The following is a 24702-nucleotide window of genomic DNA, read 5'->3' as shown; positions in this document are numbered from 1 at the left end:
GCTTCAAACGTGGAGATAGAGAACTCACTGCGCATTAGCTGGATTTCAGCCCTTGCCAGATGTAAAGTCGCCACAATTGTCCCACTTCACGCTATACTCGCCATTGGCACCATTTGTATAAGTAATTTCTCCTCCGCCGTTGGTCCAAAATGAATAGTAGTAGCCGCCGTTTATTCCTGTCTGGCTTGTCGTGATCGATTGGCGCTTGCTGAGGTCAGCTCCAGCGTGTTGAGGAAGTTTTGATGGAAAGGCGAATGCAGAAGTCACACAAAGGCCAGCTACAGCTAGAGAGAGCTTCATTCTGATCATAATAGTGCTTGTAGTTGTCAAATTGTCTATAAAAGCAGAGGTATTCAAAGAATGCGAGAGTTCACTGGTAGCCCATTGGTCTTGGAAAACATGTTTTGGCTAGGACATTCCACACATCTATATACCAGGTATCATGATGCTCATTTAACAGTAACCGGTAGCTTGTTTCATCATGCCCCATAGCGCCTCGCAGGCATATGACTGACCCCCATCGAGATCTCCATTGTGGAGTTTTGGGGAATATACATGGGGATATTCGTGATTCAACAATTTCCTGTCTCAGATTCGGGATTACTCTTGTGCACTGGACAATTTATGGTTAAATTCTTCTCAATGTTGCAGTCATACTGCTCATAGGGACAACCGTGAATGGCAATGATCTGTGAACATCCACGGATATATCAAATGAAGAACCACAAAAGTCTGAATAACCGGACAGTTGTTGTAGTTGTTAGGAATGCACCACTGTTGAAACGAATCCGTTTGATATTGATTAGATGCCGAAAATTTCTGTTTGGTTCATTGCTTTAATAAGTTGCTGCATGATGTAGAGCCAGTTCGTTTCCACATCTGGTTGGATCAATCGTCGCCCCAAGTTTCAGGTAAAATGGCAAAGTGGTATACTCCAAACCATTTAGCCTGAAATCAGAGGCCGTGATGATCGACAATGTCCATTTAAAGTTCTTATTCCAATTTACTAGTGATTGTTCTGGAGATCTTCGTAAGGCTGGCTTGCCAATGTTCTTTAGTTAAAAACTGTGTATTTAGGGTTGATCGACGAAAAACGAATGTTTCCAGCATCGAGATCAATAACTCAATACATAGTACTCGACTCGTCTTGAATATTGACATTGGCATCACCGTGAGTGTTGCTGCTGCACATCATGGAAATTGGTCTTCCGACAAGCTGACGATAATATAGCTGGATAGGCAGAGGAACGACATATGACTAGATCTTCACGGATGCGTCCATGGGTATGTTGACTTATACGGGTATGTAGAGAGCCAAATAAATATCTTGGATATGCATATGTGTATCAAAAAAGAAAGACGTTAAACGAAGAAGAAAAGAGCCCGAAGTCCTGCCTAGGCCAGTCATCGTCTCCCACTAGAATACAAAACAGTATAGAAGATAACATGGAGATATAAGTAATATAACAAATATGAGGTTACTCGCTGTAACCGCGCTATAGTGAAGTGTTAGGCTATGATGCAGGCTTCCTTGACTGGCTAGAGAGTGCACAGAAAACAAACGACACAGGGAGTGAATACACTAAACATTATTATGAGCAATTTTGTCAATACGTAAGTTGTCAAGTCATCTGAGATATCAGGAGATTTCTCAAGTCATTGTTGTGACATGCCTGAAGGATCGGTGGCCTGTAGGCGCAAAAATAATCCCATGCTCTGTCCATAGATAAGGGGGCTTTAATAGGCGCCTGATAAAGCTATAGCTCTCGATAAGACGAAGCAATTGAATTGGGTGTCGCTATCTTGGATATCTTACACCCGTAAGTAATTGCCAGATAGGTCGTAGTCTAGAGAGTAGATGGCAATCAGAAACAAGACATTCGGTTCTTCTCAGTGCAGGGGTATGAATGTGCAAAGCATAACTCCGCCATGCGCCATATGCCGTGCCACAGTTAGCTGACTTCGAATGAATCGCATTACTGAGTTAGGAAATCGCGTGCCTTATCAGCATAGGGCTATGATTCTTTGTGGCGATGTAACGTTTTAAGACGACTTTCTCAGTTAGGATACAAAGTCCCGACCGTTGAGTTGCGTCTCTGATTGGCTGTAGATTGGTATTTAATGTATATAGCTCGAAGCTCTTTGGGGTCTTGGCAGGCTAATAACCACGATGTGATTGGACAGAAAGCTGTAACAATCGATACATTAGCGTCAACGGGTAGTAATGGTATGCATTGTCAGCCAATGGCTTTGAAATATCCTATCCACTTCTGTATACGAAGTGTATCTTGCTGTAATACGTACCCTCTGTACGGGCATCGGCCAGAGAAACATTGATTGCAGCCAACGTTCACTTTCCCTTCAACTCCAACCATTGATCAGCGATCCTCTACTGATATGAAATCACCAACTACTACAGTAGTACATACAGCAGATCCTGCGAGACTAGCCTCACCTCACGTGGCAGGGTGCATGAGGTCCAAGAACAATGATGACAGTGGCTGCATCATGCCAGGAGAAGTCGTTTTGGGCGCAGCGCCAGAGCCGCCAAGATGCGCCCGCCATTCCCGACTGAGCCTGAAGCCACCAAAATCGCGCACCTGGTGATTGGCCTGAGGCACCCGGGCATCTCCCCCCTTTCGCGGACTTGGCCACTCCGTCCCTTCACTTGGCCGTATCAGCTTTCCAGGATGCGCAGGGAATAACGGGACAGTTCCACTCGGGCTTGTTTGTTCATCGCATGGCTCTGTGGGGTTGGTAACCAGACCTTTACCTATCGCAGTCTGCCAGCCTTTTCCAGGACGGCAGTCCCAGTGCGCAGTTGGTGCAGAATATGCAGACTTGCGTTGACATCCACTGACGAGAAACAATGGAAAAGAACTTCCTCAGGATGATGAGATCGATCGCTATACGACTGTTCATTGTCACGGCCATCACAACGAAAATGACTCGTTAAAGAATCACTAGTGACTCGTGAATGGAAGTGACCAAGCCAAGGCTGAACGCCAAATGGGGTATGGGGAGAGGATTCGGGAAGTTCCCTGACTCTGAGTCTCTAACCATTTTAGCTCACACGACGGCGTGAACTTACTGTATAGAATCGTACAAGTATGGAGTACCGGTGGGGTCGGCTTTGATACATATGTCGCTAGACCACTCATGGGGCTAGTTTCCGGCCCTGGATAGAGTTCTGGTAATTATTGATCCAAGCGCGATTGGCTTATCAAAGGCTCGGACGATGTAATTTCAATCTTGGAGTGATTCGACTGGAAAATACATAAAGACTGGGGAAGATGCTAGAATAAAACCGCCCTAGAAAGTTTATACAAAAAAAAAAAAAGCCAGAAAAAACAAGGACGGCCGCTTTGTTTTACCCCGGTTGGCTTTCATTTTTTCTTCACCTCCTTTCCTTCTTCTTTTTTGTTTGTCTTCATTTTATTTCGCTTACTCCCCTCGGTCGTGCAAGAACATCAACTCGCGCAACAATATAGATGATGGAAAGCGTACGGAAATACCCCGAGGACAAGCCCGTCGGGCCCGAAGAGACACAAGATGTGAGCAGCGGTGAGATGATTAGCGACAACCATGGATTGAAGCGACACTTGAGCAACCGTAAGATCCAAATGATTGCCATTGGTGGTTCAATTGGAACTGCCATGTTCGTCAGTATCGGTGGCGCATTGAATACAGGAGGCCCAGCCGGCTTACTGTTGGCTTATGGTTTGTATTCATGCGTGATAGCTCTCGTCAACAATTCCATGGCCGAGATGGCCATTTATATGCCTGTCAACGCCTCTTTCATCCGTCATGCTTCAGTCTGGGTCGACGATGCCTGGGGTTTCATGGCCGGCTGGAACTTTTTCCTCTATGAGGCCATTTTGATTCCATTCGAGATCAGTGCTTTGAACTTGGTCATCAGGTTCTGGAGTGACTCTGTGCCTGTTGGAGCCATTTGCGCTGCTTGTATTGTGACTTATGGGTATATACTCCCCCTAAACTCTTTACACATGTTCCAATCCCATCTTCGGATGCCTCTGACTGGTCTTTTCTTTATCAACGCATTTACTGATTTTTCTTGTGCCCTCCTTGGGTTCTGCATCTATATAAAGTATTATCAACCTAGCTGCTGTTAGATGGTATGGAGAAGCCGAGTTTTGGCTATCATGGGGCAAGATTCTTCTTATGGGGATAGTCTTTTCTTTTACCTTTATTACCATGGTGGGAGGCAACCCCAAGCACGACGCATACGGCTTCCGGTACTGGAACAATCCTGTAAGCTTTCCTCGTCCGCCAAACAATGCCGATATATCCCGAAGACGAGACTTTATACTTCTGCCAAAAGTCTTTGCCGCGCGATCCCGATTCTAACTTGGTATCTTAGGGGCCATTTGCTGAATATCTGTCAGGAGGCGCCATGGGTCGATGGAAAGGGTTTCTTTCCGCTCTATGGGCTGCTAGTTTCGCCATTGTCGGCCCAGAGTATATGGCTATGGTAGCTGGAGAGGCTAAACTCCCACGAATTACGGTAAAACGGGCCTTCAAGGCCGTGTACATCCGCTTCGGTGTTTTCTTCATTGGAGGCGCCCTTTGTGTCGGGATCGTGCTTCCTTACAATGACCAGACCCTCATTGCCAACCAAGGCAGCGGAACCGGTGCAGCTTCACCATATGTCATTGCCATGCAGAATCTCGGTGTTAACGGTTTGCCACACTTGGTTAATGCATTGCTGGTCACGTCCATCTATTCTGCTGGTGACGCCTATGTATATTGCGCCTCCCGAACCCTTCACGGATTAGCTTCTGACGGCCATGCTCCTGCCTTCTTGAAGAAATGCACCAAGAAAGGTGTACCAATCTACTGCCTAATGATCACTATGCTGTTCCCATTCTTGTCTTTGCTTCAACTATCCAACGGTGCTTATGTGGTCCTCAGCTGGTAAGTCGCATGTAACCCCTTTTATGACCTGCTTATTGCATTTATACTGACTGCTGCAACCTCAACAGGCTCGTAAACATCGTTACAGCCGGCGGTATTATTGATTACATTATCATCTGCGTCAACTATATTTTCTTCTGGCGAGCCTGTAAAGCACAAGGAGTGAACCGTCGCGAGTTTTCATACTATGCCTACTTCCAACCTTGGAGCACCGTTTTTGCCCTCTGCTTTGAAATCTGCGTCGTCGTTTGCTATGGCTACGTCAACTTTATGCCCGGTAGCTTCGACATCAGTTCTTTCTTCACCCACTACGCCATGGTATTTGCAGCTATCATTCTATTCTTCTTCTGGAAGATTTACAAACGCACCAAATTCGTTAAGCCTCACGAAGCGGACTTAGTTTGGGACCGTCCGGCTATTGAGCGGTATGAATTGACGACTCTGGATCAGGATACTGGTTTCTGGAGGGAACTGATTGAGATAATCGGTTTGAAAAAGAAGATGTCAGAGGGAGAGGCAGTATCGTTTTAGACATTTTCGTCTTTAATGGTGTGTTCCAGATCACTGCTGTAATTCATGATTGATCGTATACAAAATTTTGATATTATAACTGAGCAGGTAGGAGATGTCTCATAACTTTATACCAATGATACCCATTTATACTATTAAACACTATCTTTGCAGGTTTACCTAGTTGTAATCTTCGATATAATCAGCGAGCATGATCTTTGTATTTTGTATAATGGGATAAGAGGAATCGTATTGTTACTTGAATTGATCTATATAACGACGTTAAATAACCCTAATGAATTCATACATACAACCTAGGTACCCAGCGTAAGGACATTACCATACACATCAGCTCCACGAATGCGGGAGTTGCCATTTTGTTGGCATCTTGGCTGTAAAATGTACACTGAACGCCGAGCTATCGTGGAGAAAGCTTGCGCTACACTAAATATCCTTTGTAAACAGCAACCGCCGGTAGAGACACTGTCGAATTTTGTATCTCCGGTTAACATGGAGCCCTAAACTATCAACCCACATCCGCACAATCGAACGGAATATTGCACTGCTCTTGAAGAATGTTCGCGGAAGTACACCATCTCCACAGGTATCTAGATTGCGAAGTCTATGGTTAGGAGCACCTAAAGATCCGGCGAAGATATTAGCAATTCCTTGCTCATACGATGGACTATCACCTGGCTTGATCGAAGAAGCTGGTTTTCCGATGATTCTCATATCCGCATTCGCCATGTCTAGCGTCCATAGACTTCCAAATACCGGATACATTGCGATGCAAGAAATGTGTGAGAAGATCCAAGAAATGGCTAGACAAGTGAATATATCGATTTTAGCAGACGATGATACGGGGTATGACAGCACCGTGAATGTTAGACGAACGGTGGAATCGTTTGCGAAATCAGGACCTGCACGTGTTATTATTGAGGATCAAGCGTGGCCAAAGCGTAAGAATCACCTTGACTGTTGATTATAATGAGAATGCAGAGAGAAACTTTCTAGTTATCAGGGTCTTTGCTAGTTCTTTCCTGGAAGGTTGTGGTCATATCAAAGGTAAATCCGCTGGCTCTCGCGAAGACGCATATGCCCGAATTCAAGCCGCCCATGACGCTCGCGACCAAAGTCAGGATATTTTCATTCTAGCACGCATAGATGCGATCTTTGTCGAAGCACTTCTAGATCGAAATGCAATGAAAATGTGTATGGCAGAGATTGACATGCCCATGCTAACAAATGTCAATCATCGAGGCGGGGGGGGATGAAATTTTATCTGCTAAGGAACTCATTTACGTGGGGTTGGCGGACAGGTTGAAGGGTATTCGCGATGCTTTGGGGCCCTCAGGAGGAGGTTTACGGTTGGACCGCCGCGTATGATTCTTTCTTATGATAAGGTTGCCCAGGGTGTTGGGTTTAAGAAGTATTGGGTACATTTTGTTTTATGCATTGAGTGTGGAGTATGACTCATATCATACAGGAATCAGAAGAAAGATATAAATCCTGACGGGAAAGATAGTCCTAAAGAGCGGAGAAAAGGATCACGGCATCGATCCCAGACAATCCAACCGAGGAAGATACCTAGTGGTGAATGGGTATGAACTATGTGCATTGAGCAAACTAAAAACCACGGCGTGATTATGTTAATTTACAAAGAAAGGATCAATGAGTGGATGCTAACAATAACTTACGCCGTTACGCTACAAAATGCGATTATCTCAATGAGATAAAGGGTGGCAGACTATTACGTATTGCCGCCCCATCCCATAGCCATATTCCAATCCTGTCTAACCTCACTTACCCCTCGAGCCAGTCCAATCACCGAATCGAGAAATGTGCCATCTCCACGATCAACGCGTCGTCTGCGTTCAAGCTCAGCTTCCGATTCAGTTGTACGAGCACGGAGTACTTGTTCTGTTGTAAGACCCTGCAGGCGTTCGGCGTCTTGGAGAAGGAGAACCTCGTTGTCTTTGCGCCGCGCCCATGCTGCTTGTTTGACAGCCGGGGCCCAGAACTCAGCCAAAGTGTGCTCATCACGACCGCGAGCATACGTTCTTCTCGCAATAGCGCCAATTCCCGCATCAATAGTGTGCGACGAATACCAGCAAGAGTAGACCACGGCGTATTTCTTCTCCAGCAGCCATATGATCGGCCATGTGATAATCCATAGCTGCAGAATAATGCACGCCCAAAACACTATCCAGTTGTTGCGCATCCTGTTGACCCAGTGCGGCGAGTAAATTGTAACTTTGCCGTTGATGATCTGTATCTCGGCAGTAATCTGGCCTCTGTAGTTTGTCTCTCGGATTTGGGACTTCAGGTAGTCCGCCATTGATCCCGCCTTGAAATTGTGAACGTGACGAGTCAAAGTGAATCTATAAGATATAATGTCAATGAAAGCAACCTTCTACGATAGAAAGGTAAAAAGAAAGCAAAGCAAAGTGGCGGAAGTACTCACGATTTAACAGGCGACGGATCGTTACAATATCTCTGGCACCACTCCAGCAAACCACTTTTATCTCCCCGAATCAGCCTCTCTTGTTCTGCATCATGGGGAGGGATGCCGTCTTCTTCGTCCCGATATGAACTATGCTGATCCAGACCATCGCGGGAAGCCGACGATGGTGCATTCCATTCCACTTTGGGCCCTTTCCAGACAAGCGTCTTCATCCGCGTTCCTCTGTATGTTTTCCTCTCATCCTGATCGAAAGACACGCTCGCCCTATACCAGGTTGATTCGGGCAGCAGTTCTCTCGTGGCCGTGGTTGGTATGTTTTCCCACCCAGTCAGTAGCGTTTCAGCTAGGTCAAGGCGAAAGTCAAAGTCTGTGACGGTGTTGCTTTGTTTTTTGTTATCTTTGTGGTTGATTGAAGACTCGGTATGGCTGCCATTAATGATAATTTGAGGACGCGGTGGCAGGCGGACTTGCTGTGCCATCAAGACAGCCAGTTCCACCGCACACTCAGTGTACTCTGGCTGTAAAGTGACGACGTGTGTATTCCGTACACTTGACCTCACGCTTTGAGCTCTTCGGCCTCCGGGCAATCTGTAATCGGCGTCAATCAGCCTTGCGCTAGGAAGCGAAATACCAGCGTGGGTGTGGGTATTCATTGTCGATCCGGAGCCCGGTCCATCGTCGTTAATTGCGGCATCGTAAGATGGAGGGTTCTCGTAGTTGTCAGCATCGACAATCAAGTCGGTATCGTCATGATCCAGAAGCTGCAGAGAATGGACCGACTGTGCAGAGGACGAACCTGCAGCTGGTTGAGTGGTGGGCGGCTTCCCCATTGTGTGATGCTCGTCGTCGTTGTTGTTGAGAGGAAAGCAACATGTTGAGAAAACAAGGCTAAAGCTTTTATAATCCTTGGGAGGTGTTTTGGTCTCGGCGGGTGCCTAGAGGGTGGGTAGCCAGTTGTATCGCCAAGCAGCCCGAGAGATCAATAGCGTAGTATTCTGACTCGGTCTGAGGCTGAAATCTAACGCTAAAAGAACCGCTAGTTGTATCGTACCGTCTCAGTACTCCGTATACAATACTTACTAAGTTACTAAACCTTAATAACTAACTAACTTTGTATTCTGATACACGAGAGAATACGTAGTACGACCCAACTCGATTTAGCCACGTGAATGCGACGCGTAATGTAGTGTATTGTGTGTGTCTATCTCCTCTGTAGTAAGACGAAATTCTCTGGCATAGGTTGCCAGAATTCACCATATCCGGGGCAGTCGTAAAAGTAGTCATCTTGTTAGTTAACTAACTAGCTTTGTACTCCGTACGGCGTAATTATCTGAGCAACCCTAACAATATAGTTACTGACTGCAACTTCTCCAGAGCTGGGCATCATCCCTTGGTGTTTTCTGTTGCATCAGGTCACTGCAGTGATACACAAGAATCTCCTCCTCTGCCTGGATTGGCGTCTCGTCAATTATGCACCAGTATTATTACATATCCAAACACCTACCTTCGGAGGTTCTATGTGTACTAATCAATACAAAATACTACGACCCTAATGCACTCGCGGAAAACCACATTGGCACTTGACAGGGCAGCTATAGTCCAACCAGGTAGCATCAAGATACACAAGGTGGCTGCTTCCACAAGGTCTCCCTCCTCAGCAACCTCGCGACGAGCAGCACACAATTCGTTTTGTCATCCCAACACCGAACAATTGCTTGACTGTGTTGCCTACATAAATGGTAGCAATCATGCTCGTTCTTGTTCGCGAGGGCATTTTGTGCTACAATCCTTCATATATTCAACCCCGCATGAAGTTCGCCCGATCATACGCTCTCTCAAGAGATGCGAGAGATTTAAAAACGAGAACCCCTTACTTATCATCATCATAAGCAAGAATTTGAGCCACACATAAATTAATAATTTCCCCAGTTATTCATTGCGAATTCTCTTGGATTTTGCGCGACTCCTGAGTGGCTCTCCCTGGGTATGGTAGACTACGCAGGGCGTAGTGGCAGCAGGGTTGTAAAGATGACTAAAAAACCTATGCGGGTGATAATTGTTGGTGCCGGTATAAGAATCTCATCTCTCTGAATATCTTCTATTTGCTGACTGAGCCTATGATAGGCCTGGCAGGTCTAGCTCTTGCACACGGATTGCAAAAGGTAGGAATACTTCAAATTCGAACTGTCATCCATCTATTGACTTACGATGGCATGCGGCTCTGGCTAATACACTCCCATGGAACTTTCTGACGTAGCTGAACATCGCTTTCGTCATTGTTGACCGAGAAACAACCCCCAGAGATCGCAACTGGTGTATTACCATGTCGTGGTCGCTACCTCTACTGCAAAAGCTTGTTCCAGCAAGTATCTTCGAATGCATCAATCTATGTCAACCGGATCCTACAACAGACCCAACCGAAGCAGGCAAATACGGTATTGCTATACGTGACGGCTCCACGGGCAAGGTCAAGATCCGAACTCAGTTCCCGGGAATCCGACGGGTTAATCATAAGAAAACGAAGCATCACTTATCGCAGGGTCTTTCGGTACAATACGGAAAACGACTTGTAGATATAACTGTTGGGCCAGACGACGACGAAGTGGCTGCCCATTTCGATGATGGTACACAAGAAACAGGCACGATAATTGTCGGCGCTGATGGTGGAATATCTCAGGTGCGACGATGGTTACTCGGCAATGAAGCCGCACAAGAAGTGTTACCATGTCAGTTCATGAACTTCTCATTCGGCTTGCCAGCAGATTCAGCCCAATGGCTCGAAAGAAGCCTTGGCCCAACTATTGAGGTCGCCGCGCACCCACGCGATATGTACATGGGCATCTCGTTATTGGACAAGCCAGATACAAAGAAGCCTGAGACGTGGCTATTCTACATTCTCGCGGTATGGAAATTGGGTGACACTTCCGATGGCCAAGGCTCTGGCAGCCAGCTTTCCGAGCTTCGATCACGCATGGATGACTGGGCTGATCCTTTCAAAACTGTCGTCGAGATGCTTCCCGATGATACTTTTATCAAACAAGATAAATTGAGAATTTGGCATACAAAACCATGGAACAACCACCAGGGGCGCGTAACTTTGATTGGCGATGCGGCACATAGGTAAGAAACACCATGGTGCAAGCGTTTTTGACCTCGTTGAAAACTTACGATGAATAATAGTATGACGTTTCATCGGGGACAGGGTGGCAACCTGGCGATCAAAGATGCCTATGAACTTTTCAATAAACTAGTGTTAGTACATAGAGAGGAGAATGACCAAAAGGAGGCTATAGATACCTATGACAAGGGTGCATTGCTTAGAGGCGAAGAAGTTGAGATTTCTCGACAATGTACGATGGCATTCATGGACTATGAGAATTTGGAAAATAGTCCCCTGTACCAAATTGGCATCAACCCGGCGATGCAATATTAGGTTAGAACTCGCCTTTGATCTGGTTTCTATGTGCAGATTCATTGAGATTGCCTTTCTCGGATTCAAAGCGATGTGATTTTCTACCCTTCAAACGTTCTGGAAACTTCCTCCATGCCGCAGGTTCAGGTCATTTCAATGAGAAAATCGAAGCTAGAACCAAGATATGATTCAATGTATGTCAATGGATAGGTCGATATTATAATACATAAGCGTATGGGCTGTGTAGAAACAAAATTCCGCGAAATGAAAGAGAAATACAATGTACCCATAGGTCCTTATGTTATATACAATTGAGCCCGCGGTTCGCGCCAGACTTAGAATCTTGACGAGCTGCGCGTGTATACTAATTTAGTCTGTTAAGATATGGATTGAACATCTAATCACATCCTCGTGAACCAGGAGCAGGCTAAGGCCTCTGTGGATGAGGACATAAGTCTCTGTAGTGAAAAGAGATCACCAATAACGGGCATCACTAATCTCTTTGCAATCAGCTGGTCAGAAAGCCCATACCTACAAGGAAGTCATTTTCGGGAATGCCTTTTTTTTCATATATTATTACCTTTTGTTTGAGCGCGAAGTTGACTACAAGCTACCTAGTTACCCCATCGGGCACCCCCCTTACCCTGGTGCTGTCTCGGATTGCAGTGGATAGGCGGAAGGAACCTCGGGGGTTACCTGTGTCCAGGGTGAGGAGGTTGTGCGTATCACCTCCGAGGAGTATGAATCATTACATGGGCACACCGCACGAGACTGGCATGGTCTCAGACTGTGACACATTCCATTTGGAGTCCTCGGGTGATTCTTATACTGGTATTGCGGACACCTACAGCACCACTGTGGCGGATATAGAATGATGGAATCTTGATGTGGGATTAAGTTATATGAGCATTTGGCTAGGCTATTATATTCGTATTGGTGTTTTTGTGGGTGGCTAACCCACAAACTCACCCATGCATGTTTCATAAGCTTTTAATGTTATTAATTAACCTATCAATTGGCATAAAAGCTTGTGAACTATGGCCGTCTGCGCATAAGTAACGAAATGTACAGTATGACGTTTGACTTATTGAACTAACGGTAGCCCTAACTCGGCGATTGCTTACTCCACGTAAAGTGGCACACTGTTGAACGGCCGGTCTTTGCGGATTGTTTGTTTTGTTTTTGTTCTGCTGCCAGGGATACATCAGGTCACTAGTCCGGCTGGAAATCCAAAAGTGAACGTATCCTGAAGCATGGCCTCGTATAGTCGACGATCCGATGTACTACTCATGTTGTGGATCAGTGCAGTTTCTTGAGGAGTGTCGATAAGTGGCTCAAAGTCACTATAGCAGAGTGTGCCAGTCTCTGGCAATTGTCCAGTTTGAAAATACTTCCGAATAGCCTTAGCAGAGCAGACCGAGGGACCAGATCCAGTTGTATGCTTATTCAGAGACGCTTGAGTAAGTTATCTGCTTCTTGGATGTTTACTTTTGGTGTAACGTACGCCTTCTGAACTTTGTTCAAGAACAATTGATCCATTAAACCGACTGGACATTTTCTTTGCACTAGGTCATTCTGTCAGCCACGGCCACTAGTAGAACATTGTTCAACGAGTGGTAGTAGTCGCTACCTTTTGAGTGGTGTCACTGGATCAAGCGTGGTGCTGACAAGCATTAAAGGATGGGAAGTGTTTCCAGCGTAAGGGCCTGACATGATAACAAAAGAGTTAGACCATAACCTTTGCACAAATCAGCTGCATCTGTAACTTTACCATTTACTCGCCATTTGGCTCGCGGTTGCCATCCTACACAGGTCAAATACACACTAGCCCAATAGTCCCCAATGCTCTTGCTATCAGCCACAAAACCGTTCCATATGCCTTCAAATTCATCCAGATCGAAGGTGTTTGTATATATGGCATCACTGCAAAGAATAGCTTGACTAGAAGAATCCTCGCTAGTCTCGAAACCAGTGCATTGCTGTGACCATGAACCAGTCCCAATACATTCCTCTGACAGACAGGTAACTGGACGAAGACCTTGCTTGAAGGCAGCCATCGATGATCCATCACCGCGTTTAAGATCTGCTAAGAGTTTTGCTAACAGCGGGAATGTAAGGAGTGGCTGATATACTGAAATGCGTTGAATAAGTTTCAAATCCGACCATGTAATAACTTCGGGTCCGTGGTTGCTCGAAGCCGCTACTGGCATGGACTTGGCTCGGAGGCCAGATTCAATCCCTTTATAAGCTTCTCGTATTTCAGATGGACCCCCTTTCATGTAAAATGGACATTTTTCCAAGCCGACTACGTCACAGTAATGGAAGAATCGGTGAAAGATAGCGTCGGCATCAGTAATACTCGATTCGCCTCCCCCGTCATAATAATGATCGGTGTCAACTACACCATCCAGCAACATCCTAGAAATTCGATCAGGGAACATGGTAGCAAATGTGGCGCCCAATACGGTACCATATGATCGACCCCAGTAGAGTAGTTTCTCCTGTCCACGATCCCAACGTGTACGGACGGCAATCTTCTGCTCGGCATGGTAGCCGGTAGCTTTATCCTCTTCTTGTTGTCTCTTGAGACCCTGTTTTTCACGCCACTCTGCATGCCTTTCGATAATTTCAAGCATATCACGAGCTACAGGGACGGTATTCAAATGTTCACCTAGGACCTCTCCGGTACTGTCATTGCCATCCCTCGCAAGTAGTACTTCGGAGCAGCTTTGACTCAGAGCGGCTCCTCGTTGCCAGTTTCTCATCAAGGAGTCGGCGGAACTGCCTAATATGCCATCGGCCTCGGCTTGCAATCCAAAGTTGACCTTTGATAGCAGACTGGGAAAACAACTGAACTGAGGCGTAGTATTATTCACGCCTCGCGGATCAAAGCCAATAATATCAAAGTAAAACGAGTCATTGTGTTTGTGACTTTCTGTCAAGAAATCAATGTCCGCGTCCACTATGGTCTGAAGATTGCGACCTGTGGTCAACGCTTGAGCGACACCAGAACCACCCGGCCCTCCTAGAATAAGTTCGAGACGCTATCAGCTATGTGCTACCTCTCATGTGTGTATTTATATCCATATTCTCGAAATAACAACGACGGAAGATAATGCAACATGCAAATTACCTGGATTGATTAGAACTGCACCTCCGTAGCGAGGATCAGTGACTGGAACCTTAGCTGGCAAACGTGTCACGGCGACAGCAACTTTACGACTCAATCCATCGGCACGATGATAGTCCATTGGTAGCTCAAGTCTAGCGCATTGGAAGCCATCGAAACAGTCATGATATACTAGACTGGAAGAAGGAACGACCTAAAGTCATGAATATAGAATAACTCCAGGCATTAGTTTGGTAAACCATAGAGAGTTTTGACTGCATAACATACCTCACTCCAGTTAAACGGCTTACTCGGCGACAATGTATGATCTTTTCCTTCCGGCCCATTATGTCCTCCACTATTCACTGGCCTGGGGGTTGTATACCAGAAGAACCATGTTGCAAGGACCATCAAGGAAATTACCACTCTATGGATGCGATTGTTCTGAAACTGCATTCGGTGGCTTTGAACCGCTGCCTCCGCGTCCACCATCTGCTCGCCGCTGGAACGCTGTCCTTTTCCATTTCTTTGCTCTATACAGTTTCCCTTAGTCAAAGAGGATGAGGAAATTGTGTTATAACAAGTCATCCGAACTCCCCCATTTGATGAGGTCGGGGATATACAACACACCTCATAATTCCCCTCCCACAACTAAATGTTGGCGGACGATGGCTGGGTATGCAGCTGACGGTAAGCAATCTCACTAATTAACACACCGCAAGATGTACATACAGCATCACTGATTGGCCTGTAGACAATTTCCATTGTGGAGCTTATGGTAGCCCGCCATCTCTGATAAGTCCGTCAAAGAATCAGGTGCGTGATTTTCCCTCTTTGTTTTTTTCTCTCTCCTCATTATCTGCAAGGCTTTTGGTGAGTATTAAGTAGATCCCTCAACAATTTCTTCCGCTAGAAAGAGTAAAATTGACTCAAATCGATACCTTTGGTGATTTCTATAATCAGTGAAGCTCTCTGGGCTTTCAATTGCCAACTGACTGGCAATATCCATGGACACTTTCGAAACAGACTATTTTATTAACCCTAAGTCTCTAGAAGATATTAAAATCTCTAGAAATAGAATGATGTGGACCTTAGATGACTTGAACAAGTTTATCTTGTGCAACATGGAAGTGTTACTTACTATGCAAATAAAGCCTGGTTACATACAGTTCGTTCGTGTCTTATTAGTCGTACAACACAACTGATTAGCTTGCAGGGTGATTATCAGCACGACATCCAGATAGCTTTACGTCTTTCCACTAGATTTTTGATAAGAGTCACCCATGGTGATTCTCAAGGTTTGGGGGATTTCGTATTGCTTTGCTTTCTCGAGGCTTGAATTCCCAGCTTCAAAGTTTAGGTAAGTTGTTTAGGTGTATTTTGAACAAGGTAGCTGATGCCTTCTCCGGTTTGTTCTTGTAAATGAACCAAATCGGATTTTCCAGCACAGAAGGGAACCAGATCATGAGCATAAGAGGAAGGATGGCTAAGCCACCCGTAGGCAATTTGTAGGCAAGCGTGCTGGGAATGGAATTTGTACCTTGCGTCAAAATTGATACATCATAAGGGCTAGGCTGCGTTCTGATGGGAGCAGCCCGCACATTTACTACACTAGAACTTGAACGTACCAAATAGTGAGTTTGAGACTGCTACCGACCTCTTCCAAATATAATAGGGGATTCACAGATCTCTTGCCCTATTACCAATATATTCAGCCCCCGAGTAGTTCTCTGCCTAACTTCGCCTTTTGAGCTCACTAGGGGTATCTGCTAGGTTGAAGCCACTCAATACGAAGGTGTTATTGTAGTTGAGCGAATTTTGAGTGGTATCAGAGTTAGCAAGTTCACGGTTACGGCAGTATAGATGTAAGCTGCAGTGAGGTATTGAGAGCTTGTAGATCGCGCTGGTAACCCTGTAGTAAAGTTGATTTTAGTGCGGAAGTCGTTCGCAAACCGCTGCATAACCCATACTCCCCAAGTAGTACATATCGTCATAGTCAAGTACAAGCGAGCCTAGGACAGACACTCCACATTACATGCAGGCCCAGCGCTATCTGAAACTTCTAGGTCAAGGTCTAATATCTTTGTTGGAAGGGAGGGTAGAGGCAAAAGCTCCGAGATGCTAAGCAGATCAGGTACAGACGGAGAAATCATGGACGGACAATGGTCTTGAGCACAGATTCGAAGGTCCTGGCAGAGTAAGTACGGGAGATGATCTGGCGAACATTACGCAATTTGACTCGTGGGTATGTTCCTTGGCTGGTTGGAATGTTCCACATAATTCGGAACCTTGTGTCCCCTGGGGTTCATGGTTAACATAAGTTTGTGCGGATAAGGTCATGAATTGGAGAGCCTCACTGGCCCTAACATTTCCAGCGTTACATGCGTTAATAACGATCCAAGGAAGAGCAGGGGTTGTTGAATAGTATTAGAACCTCGAGACCTACAAAATAGAGTAATCTAAGAAACGTCAATACCATGCCCCGCGAGAATGTTATAGTGAAAATGAACTAGTAGAACAAGCGACACATGTGGCGCTGCGGGGACTGGATTGATTGTAATCGCGGTCTTTCTAATACAGTGGTTACAACATATATAACCTTGGAAGCTACAGTAGCACCTAATGCAATGGAAATGAAATACCTTGGCTAATACTCTACGGTTCTGACCCTTACTACCAGTCTCTTAACACAGCCACCCAAGTAAAATCTAATACCTACTTGTGGACATTGAAACAATGATAATTGATGTCGATCCGAATGAGTTCATTCGGTATTAGCTCCATTAAGTATTAAAGAATTAACAAGCTTGAGAAAATGCTTAAAGTTTCTACGACTGGAGTGTATCGGGGAATTCATTGAGTCAGAAATGGTGATTGTAGAAATTAGAGGATATTTCCAGCATAGTCAATTTTATTATAGTCAACCATAGGGCGTGAGTAAGGCAATCGCAGGTACCCGATACATCCTTTGACTGTCACATAAGCATCGCTGATGTGTCCATAATGTGACCTCTTGTAACAGTGTTCCAATAGCATGAATTGCCAAATCAGGGGGGCTACGTATTCACAAAGAGTGAGCTATGTTACGTACATTTTATTTATTGACATTGACGTAACCTGTGAGCTGAACATCTTGTATTCAGAGACCATGATCTCAAATAGGCAATTGTATGGTCCGAGACTTGCCCATTTAAGCTTTCTGGATACCGAATCGAATTTAACAAAAATTTATAAACATTAGAAGCAAGTTAGACATTTCATACAGGTGACAGATAGTTGTCGATCTTGCAATGGATAATGATATAAACTGGTCAATGAGCCCACGGTAACATCAGACAACCAACAACATGACTTCCCTTGGTACAAGACGCGTTAAACTCCCATCACTAGGTAGTATCAGTCAGTCTTTACAAAAGTCATGCGTTAGGTTTGATCGTAAACGATTTGGTGGTGGAATTGGTATGTAAAGTACGTAAATAGGGGTTATTTAGGATCTGCCCGACACCGTGAGTTAAGCCCTATGTAACTCTGTAACCCAGGGGCACATAGATATTGTTGGAGTCAATAATATTGAATCCAGTAGGCAGTAAGCCATTTCAGGAACAAAACACAGTCGTGGAAGTTTTTATTCGTGATTAAGCTTGTCCTGGACAAAAGATTATTATTTACAGTATAAGGATATGTCTACTATCAAAAACTCAAAGTTAAAAAGGTAATTTACTAGAAAAGTCACACCTTTTGAGATCTACTCTAGATTAGATTAGACCCATCCAACATAGTTTCAGGTACCACTTAAAGCTGGTTGACGAACCTGCATTCAGGTACCATGCACGATTTGGAACATTCGAAGGGTGACTCGAACAGATGAAACGGAATGACTGCTGTTAGGTACCAGTATCCCCAAATTGCCCGACTATCGGCAGTCAGCAATATCCAGCAATATCTGGGGGCCAGATGTAACCATGACCTTGTCATCGCAGACATCGAGGATATTCAGTATAGACCTTACTCAATTAAAGATGAGCTCCATAAACATAAAAGGCGTGTTTCTCCTTCGTTGATACTCTTATTTGTTTCTGTTGCTGTGTACACTGAGTCATTCCTTTACCAATCAATCTAGCTTCCCAGCCGTTGCCTACAAAACGAGCCTTTGATAGTATTAAACAAGCAAAATAAGCAAGAAACATGAAGTTCGCAGCTGCTACTATTGTCGCTTCGGCCCTTTTGCTCCGCTCCCAGGTCGCGGCCAACCCCATCCAGAAGCGTGATATCCCTTCCTCTTTCTACACAGACATGGCCATTAATGGCTCAATCTGCTCCTTCGCCGACGACGCTAGCTGCAATGAGATTTTTTACACCGCCGGTAGCTGTGGATTATCCACTTACTTTACCTCCGAGATTCCTAGCTCGTCAACCATTCCCTTGGTCGCTATGGCATCTGCAGTCATGAGCCAGTTCGGCTATTCTCAGAACAATGAACTCTGCGGAAAGACAATTGAAATCACCGGAGCCAACGGCGTCGTCCAACGGGCAGCAATTGCCGACACTGCCGGCGCTGATATAATTGACATGTGCCTCAACTTGTGGGAGGATTTCGGTGGTGTTAATGGTGACGGAACCATTATGACTGGTACCAACAGTCTCAAGTGGCACCTTGTTGAGTAGATACATGATAACTTTAATCAAACAAGCCACGTTATTGTTGAAGTGTCGAAATTTGGGTCCAGTCATTGCTTGATTGTAACTTTGTTCAGTGCAATGTTTCTAACCCTTGTACCTAACTGCAGATACTGAAGGAAGTTGGAGGTATTTTGTATATAAGCTTAAGCCTTGACAGTACATAGGGGATCAATGCATTTTTCCCAGGTGGATGACCTCAACAGTGTACTTCTAAACATGCAATCTCTAGATATTCAGCAGTGTGAACTTCGATGGTGGACGTACACGCTGAGAGTTGCTGCTTACAAATTGATACAGCAACCGGCGCCACGCGATGTTTTGACATTCGGGTCGATTGTTCAATTATTGAGAAAGGTAGCTTGGTGACATTTGAAACGAACTAGATTATAGGGTAGCTGTCTATGTACTTAGCTAATCCTCACGACCTGTGATTTCCTAAGCTTACATTTTGTTGATGACATGTTTTCAGGCCAAGCGGTTAGATTAGAATTTGCCAGTCAATGATTTCATGTCTAAGAGATGTGTGTTCAAAACACTATCTCCCAGGTTTGAATGTATCTCAAGATGGGAACTCTTACAGTTTCGTTTCCTGCTGTTCTCTCTGCTGTGCCCCACAAAGGCAAGGTACTAGTGATAGAGTTGGACATGATATCTATCTCAGTTTGGTTTGCAGTATCGAGACTACATCGTAGAGGTTCAGGGGAGTGTCGGTATAGATTCCATCTGCTATTGCTGAGCCGATACCGTCACCCCAGAAACGCACAGAGACTAATCAGTGAAGTGACCTGGGCCAATTTGGCATGCGGGACAACAATCTGCGCCCCAACTACGAAATTCTCTATGATGCCATTTCCGAATCTTTGGACAACTCGTAGGATAAATAACTCGGTCATCGAGTTTTTGTTGGTCTGGAGACGTATCATGACTCCATGTTAAATGCTATATAGGCAAAGTGAAACTGACTCCATAAATATACATTACGTCGTAACGACGCGAATATGGACCTATAATATAATGATCATGATAGTTAATCTGGTTTGAACGTCAGTAGCGGTATGCTATCACGAGAAATTTACATATTACAGGTCTAGTTACGTATATATTGACTGCCATGTCTATAAAGCAAGCTGGAAGCGGTTACCTAGTATACAGCATGAGAAAAGCCAAATTCAAATCCATGGATGGAGTTTTGAGTAAGGTATATAAGCCAAGTACCTAATTAAAGAATGTGTGTCGATACAAGAGTGCCGGCCTCAGTATCGGGTGTGTAATAATAAAAAGATAGAAGAGGAAGGGAAAAGAGATTATGGCTCTGTCAATGGATGTGCTGGCCTGGAATTGTCTCAATATCGACGACAATACTTGCCAGGATTGATCCACTTTCTATCGGTCGTGCCTAACACCTGCAGTCCTCCACCAGAGTTTCTCAAGCGCTGCCCTATTCTCCTCTAGGGCCTTTTCGTTCTCGAGTGACTTCTTTCTAATTTCATCGATAAGTTGTGATTTGTTGCCCTTTTTCTCCTCCCATCCTTGTGAGTCAAGATTGACACCATGGTCTTCCGCGGACTCTGTTGAAATCCCAATATACCGTTTCCTGAACCATCAAGGTCCGGCCACAGCGAGAGCTTATGACATACTTTTATATTCCTCATCGGAGATGTTAAATTCTTGGATAGCCTTTTCTTTGTCCTCGCCAGACATCGTGATACTATCAGGAGAATGGCAAATATAAGTCAAGGAAATATATAAGAATGGCAAGTACTGCTTTTCTGGCTTTCCTTACGAGCAACTTGTATGTTTTGAGTGTCCTTAAATGTAGGTAGACTTTATAACTCATCTGTTTTGTGGTTGGGTAGCTTTCGGTCGAGAGAACGATATGTGAATATTCCTAAGAATGACAATGAAGATGCATGGTTTCGAGAGTCCTCTCTAATGCTTATATACCCAATATCTGGCGCCTTCCGCTCAAATTGACTCACAAACTGATGAAATATTCAAGTTTTCATCCATAGTATCATGTTCAAATGTTGGTCATTCCAGTCGAGCTATTAACAACGATAGTATCCATTAAAATTTGTGTAACCGGGCATATCCATACAGGCACATTCATTCTCTACTAAGTGATTCATGTACTACACGAGCATGGGAGCCTTTTCGCGTCTAATACCATGGATTCGGGAATTATTTGGAATCTATTGTCTGATCGATATGGAAAGACGAGAGGTTCTTCATAAAATAAGTGTCATTTGCCTCCGGTATCATAGAGTGATCCTTGAATTGACTGTTTTACGTACTTATACCAAGTATTCGGATTTTATTACGTCGGTAGACTTTTATTGTCAAAATTCAGAGATTCCAGCCTATGGAACGTATGCTGACTTGTAGCCATCTGAGATTATAGTTACTGCGAGCATCATGTATAATACTAGACGAAGCATAATTTCTCACCAGGTACGCGGTGACATTCATAAAGAACGAACTTTGATTAACATATACCTGGGATGATAAGCAGATAATAACCATGTCGTTATGCTGGAGAGCTCTATGCACGTGCAAGCCATATCTTCCCGGCTAATGACAACAACTGCTTTACCAGTCAACCTTCTCGATGATAATCTTATGGAGTGACAGGTGCTTCATAGACTATTAAGATTTCAGAAGCGAATTTGACATCATCCCCATCAAAAGAACTTGCAAAACAGCCGAACAATAGTTTATGTTATAAATAGCCCAGTTCAATATGTGACCTCCATCCTTATCGCCCTCCAAAATGTTCACCAAGAAACCCAGTTAATATCTTGATATCTTATCTTCCATTCCATTAGAACACATCAGTATTGAGCAATACTGCACCAGCACCAAAGACCATGGCGGCACCGACTCCAGTAGACGGTATGGGCATCGCACCAGCGGTGCTGCTCACGGTACCAGTTACTTTAGCTCCTACGCCAGCACCAGTGCCGGTTACAGTCGCAGAAGCTGTTACTCCGCTCGTGAATGGAATGCCATTTGCAGAGGAAGCACTAGAGAATGCCGGGACTTGCGAAGTTGCAGTGGCATTAGGAGTTGCGGACGTGTTGTTAGGGTTCAAGACACTTAATGACATTAGTCATAGTTACACATCTGATATTTGAGAGGGGGAGGTATGACATACTTATCAATGACATGTACCACGCCATTGGCGACTAGCAGGTTTGGAGTAACCACTCGAGCCGAATCGACAAAGATGGATCCATTTTCAATCCGCACAGTTAAGTTCCGGCCATCGACGGCAATGTATTGAGTGTCGTTCTTCAGATCAGTGGAATAAGCCAGTGTACCATTGAGGACATGGCACTCTAGGATGGCGGTGAGCTGACCAGTCGTGAAGTTGCCCAGAGCGGAACCGATGGCCTGAAACGCGGAGTTTTCGGGAGCGAAAATAGTAGCATTCTTAAGTTCATCCACTGTTTGAGTCAACTTTTCTGCCTGCAGAGCACCTACGACGGCGCTGAGTCCGGCGGCTGCTGCAGAGGACGAAACGTTCAATGGAACCGTGAGTACCTTGTCGATGATGTGTACTACGCCGCCAGTGAAGTTGAGATCCTGTAATCACATCAGCTTAGATCAATATTAGGAAAATTGAGACCAGACACACAGCTTGCGTCACTGTAGAGTTGGCAAGCAAGCCAGAGTAGAAATAAGTTTCGTTATCTTGCTTGATTGCCTCGACGATCTGACCACTAGTAACATTGGTGTATGCCGTATCATTCAGATAAGTGTGAATGAAAGCTGGAGTATCAGTAATGTTGCTTGCATAGTATTCACCTTGAAGGATGTGGTAGCTGAGAAGGTCCTCGATCGTTCGGTTACCACTTGGGCCTGACGCCAAAACCTGGAAAGAAGTGCTGTTGGTGAAGTTTGCTAATGCGGCATTTGATGGTACGAGAATAGTCACGTTGGAAATATTGGCCAGTGAACTCTCAATCCTAGGGTAACTAGACAACAAGGCGCTGAGGCTTGATAGCTGAGTAGTGTTTGCCAGGAGTTGAGTTAGGTTTTGAGCCGCGATGGCACTTGGCATCAATGCCAGCAGGGAGAGCTTTGCAACTTTCATGTTTATATGTTATTAGCATCAGATAGGAAATTGAGACCTAAGCGGAAATTTGCTTCTACAGACAGACCAGCGGACTACAAGTAAGGAGAGAAAAGAAGAGAACGTGGAATTTCATGCCACTTATATGGGCATAACCTCCAATCGCCTTTTCCAACCACATAGAGATCATCATGGATCTAAACCAAGTTTTTGACCCTTTCTTTGCCTCTGATGCAAAATTTGGGAATTTTGGTATGAATCAAGTACGTTCCAAATCGCACAATGAGCTCGCCAACACGGGCGTCGCGGCTGGGCATATTGCCATATTCTGAAAAGATCGGGTTCATGACATTTCCATAAAGTAATAGCAATGAGGCAAACCAATTAGTTCAATTAATTATCCCTTATACACGCGTATTGATACATTTCCTCGCCAATAGGTAGTCAATCGCCATGGCAAAATGACGCATTTTCTGTGGCCGCTTTGCACACCAGCCGATGGTGATTGGGCGATCCCCGTGGGGATTCTGGATAGACTTCACTGGCTGGGAAAAACCCTCAGATGGCTGAAAACCAGTCTTTCATTGTCAGTCAGGCGAGAAGAAGCGATGGTTTGCTTAAATTCCGTTAGTAAATAGTGGTTGAGCAAAGTAATGAATTCCCGGTGTCACGATTTTGTGAGGCAATCGATCGAGAATGAACTTACTGCTTAGTATTGATCTGTGAACTTGTAAAGCTTTTTCTGATCACGACTTGAAGTGATTGGATTGATCGATCGGTTGATTACTGTCAAAGGCTGGAAGCAAGCGAGCATGACTCTGTATTTTTCCTCGTATGAATTCACAAGGCTTGATGGCTTGGAAGTCCAATGCTAGTTTCTTTCATGATTTCAGGACTATACCGGTACAAGGGAAACAGGTCCGGATTGACACTAACCCTGGTCCTAATCCAAACCCCTTGTTGGTGACATAGCGATTGGAAACTCTATCTGCGTGATTATGATATAGACAAGTCTCTAGTTATAAATATAGTTTATTCGCCTCCATATACCTACGTAATATGATGTACGTCCTACCCTCGACTTGTCTCATTATACATGTAATTGTCGGGCATTGGCCTCCGAAACCAACAAGATTTACCTACCAATATCCATCCATGAATGCTCCTCAAACAGAAACCTTTCATAACTACCTGTCGTCGTCAACTTTTATGCGTTCAAATATACGCCAAGCTAAACTTTAGTGATCGCATCTCACCTGCAGATCCTCAATGACATACGGAGTATCCAATCATTATATGTTATAAACTTAATTGATCCCACTTACGCCTCTTAATACTAGCAGGTATTGAGTCTTATTATTCTTACCACCTTAAATTAGACATCCCGATATGTAAGCAGAGGTCAACAGATACAATGATGAACTGTTCGCTCTACCGTATACTCTATTATTTCAAATGGCTTCTGGCACCGTGCACACTTTGGGATAGAATATTAGAATTCTAATAATAATTTATGT

The 24702-nt window shown here is 44.7% G+C and overlaps 8 protein-coding genes across 8 annotated transcripts; 4 read left to right on the top strand and 4 right to left on the bottom strand.

Moving 5' to 3' along the window:
* Positions 1 to 3494: 3494 nt before the first annotated feature.
* EYB26_003727 (uncharacterized protein) lies at positions 3495 to 5466 on the top strand (the record flags this gene model as incomplete). Its single annotated transcript, XM_054263021.1, has 4 exons — positions 3495 to 3979; positions 4134 to 4272; positions 4382 to 4935; positions 5004 to 5466. The coding sequence occupies 4 exons, from the start codon at positions 3495 to 3497 to the stop codon at positions 5464 to 5466; spliced, it is 1641 nt and encodes a 546-aa protein (XP_054118996.1).
* Positions 5467 to 6190: 724 nt separating this feature from the next.
* On the top strand, positions 6191 to 6719 carry EYB26_003726 (uncharacterized protein; the record flags this gene model as incomplete). Its single annotated transcript, XM_054263020.1, has 2 exons — positions 6191 to 6404; positions 6460 to 6719. The coding sequence occupies 2 exons, from the start codon at positions 6191 to 6193 to the stop codon at positions 6717 to 6719; spliced, it is 474 nt and encodes a 157-aa protein (XP_054118995.1).
* Positions 6720 to 6992: 273 nt separating this feature from the next.
* On the bottom strand, positions 6993 to 8739 carry EYB26_003725 (uncharacterized protein; the record flags this gene model as incomplete). Its single annotated transcript, XM_054263019.1, has 4 exons — positions 6993 to 7071; positions 7143 to 7192; positions 7253 to 7826; positions 7910 to 8739. 4 exons carry the CDS (start codon positions 8737 to 8739, stop codon positions 6993 to 6995), a joined length of 1533 nt encoding a protein of 510 aa, XP_054118994.1.
* Positions 8740 to 9937: 1198 nt separating this feature from the next.
* EYB26_003724 (uncharacterized protein) lies at positions 9938 to 11342 on the top strand (the record flags this gene model as incomplete). The annotated part of the gene is made up of 4 exons (XM_054263018.1): positions 9938 to 9977; positions 10034 to 10071; positions 10167 to 11029; positions 11090 to 11342. 4 exons carry the CDS (start codon positions 9938 to 9940, stop codon positions 11340 to 11342), a joined length of 1194 nt encoding a protein of 397 aa, XP_054118993.1.
* A 1183-nt stretch (positions 11343 to 12525) lies between these two features.
* Positions 12526 to 14572, bottom strand: EYB26_003723 (uncharacterized protein; the record flags this gene model as incomplete). Its single annotated transcript, XM_054263017.1, has 5 exons — positions 12526 to 12762; positions 12826 to 12886; positions 12952 to 13027; positions 13093 to 14346; positions 14455 to 14572. 5 exons carry the CDS (start codon positions 14570 to 14572, stop codon positions 12526 to 12528), a joined length of 1746 nt encoding a protein of 581 aa, XP_054118992.1.
* Positions 14573 to 18615: 4043 nt separating this feature from the next.
* On the top strand, positions 18616 to 19095 carry EYB26_003722 (uncharacterized protein; the record flags this gene model as incomplete). Its single annotated transcript, XM_054263016.1, has 1 exon — positions 18616 to 19095. The coding sequence occupies one exon, from the start codon at positions 18616 to 18618 to the stop codon at positions 19093 to 19095; it is 480 nt and encodes a 159-aa protein (XP_054118991.1).
* Positions 19096 to 20493: 1398 nt separating this feature from the next.
* Positions 20494 to 20811, bottom strand: EYB26_003721 (uncharacterized protein; the record flags this gene model as incomplete). The annotated part of the gene is made up of 2 exons (XM_054263015.1): positions 20494 to 20678; positions 20748 to 20811. 2 exons carry the CDS (start codon positions 20809 to 20811, stop codon positions 20494 to 20496), a joined length of 249 nt encoding a protein of 82 aa, XP_054118990.1.
* Positions 20812 to 21931: 1120 nt separating this feature from the next.
* EYB26_003720 (uncharacterized protein) lies at positions 21932 to 23206 on the bottom strand (the record flags this gene model as incomplete). Its single annotated transcript, XM_054263014.1, has 3 exons — positions 21932 to 22205; positions 22265 to 22695; positions 22748 to 23206. 3 exons carry the CDS (start codon positions 23204 to 23206, stop codon positions 21932 to 21934), a joined length of 1164 nt encoding a protein of 387 aa, XP_054118989.1.
* Positions 23207 to 24702: the final 1496 nt, after the last annotated feature.

This window comes from Talaromyces marneffei, chromosome 2 (genome assembly GCF_009556855.1).
Source record: "Talaromyces marneffei chromosome 2, complete sequence".
NCBI lineage: Eukaryota > Fungi > Ascomycota > Eurotiomycetes > Eurotiales > Trichocomaceae > Talaromyces > Talaromyces marneffei.
Note: the sequence above shows the minus strand (reverse complement) of the source record. Positions and strands in the feature narration are given on the sequence as shown.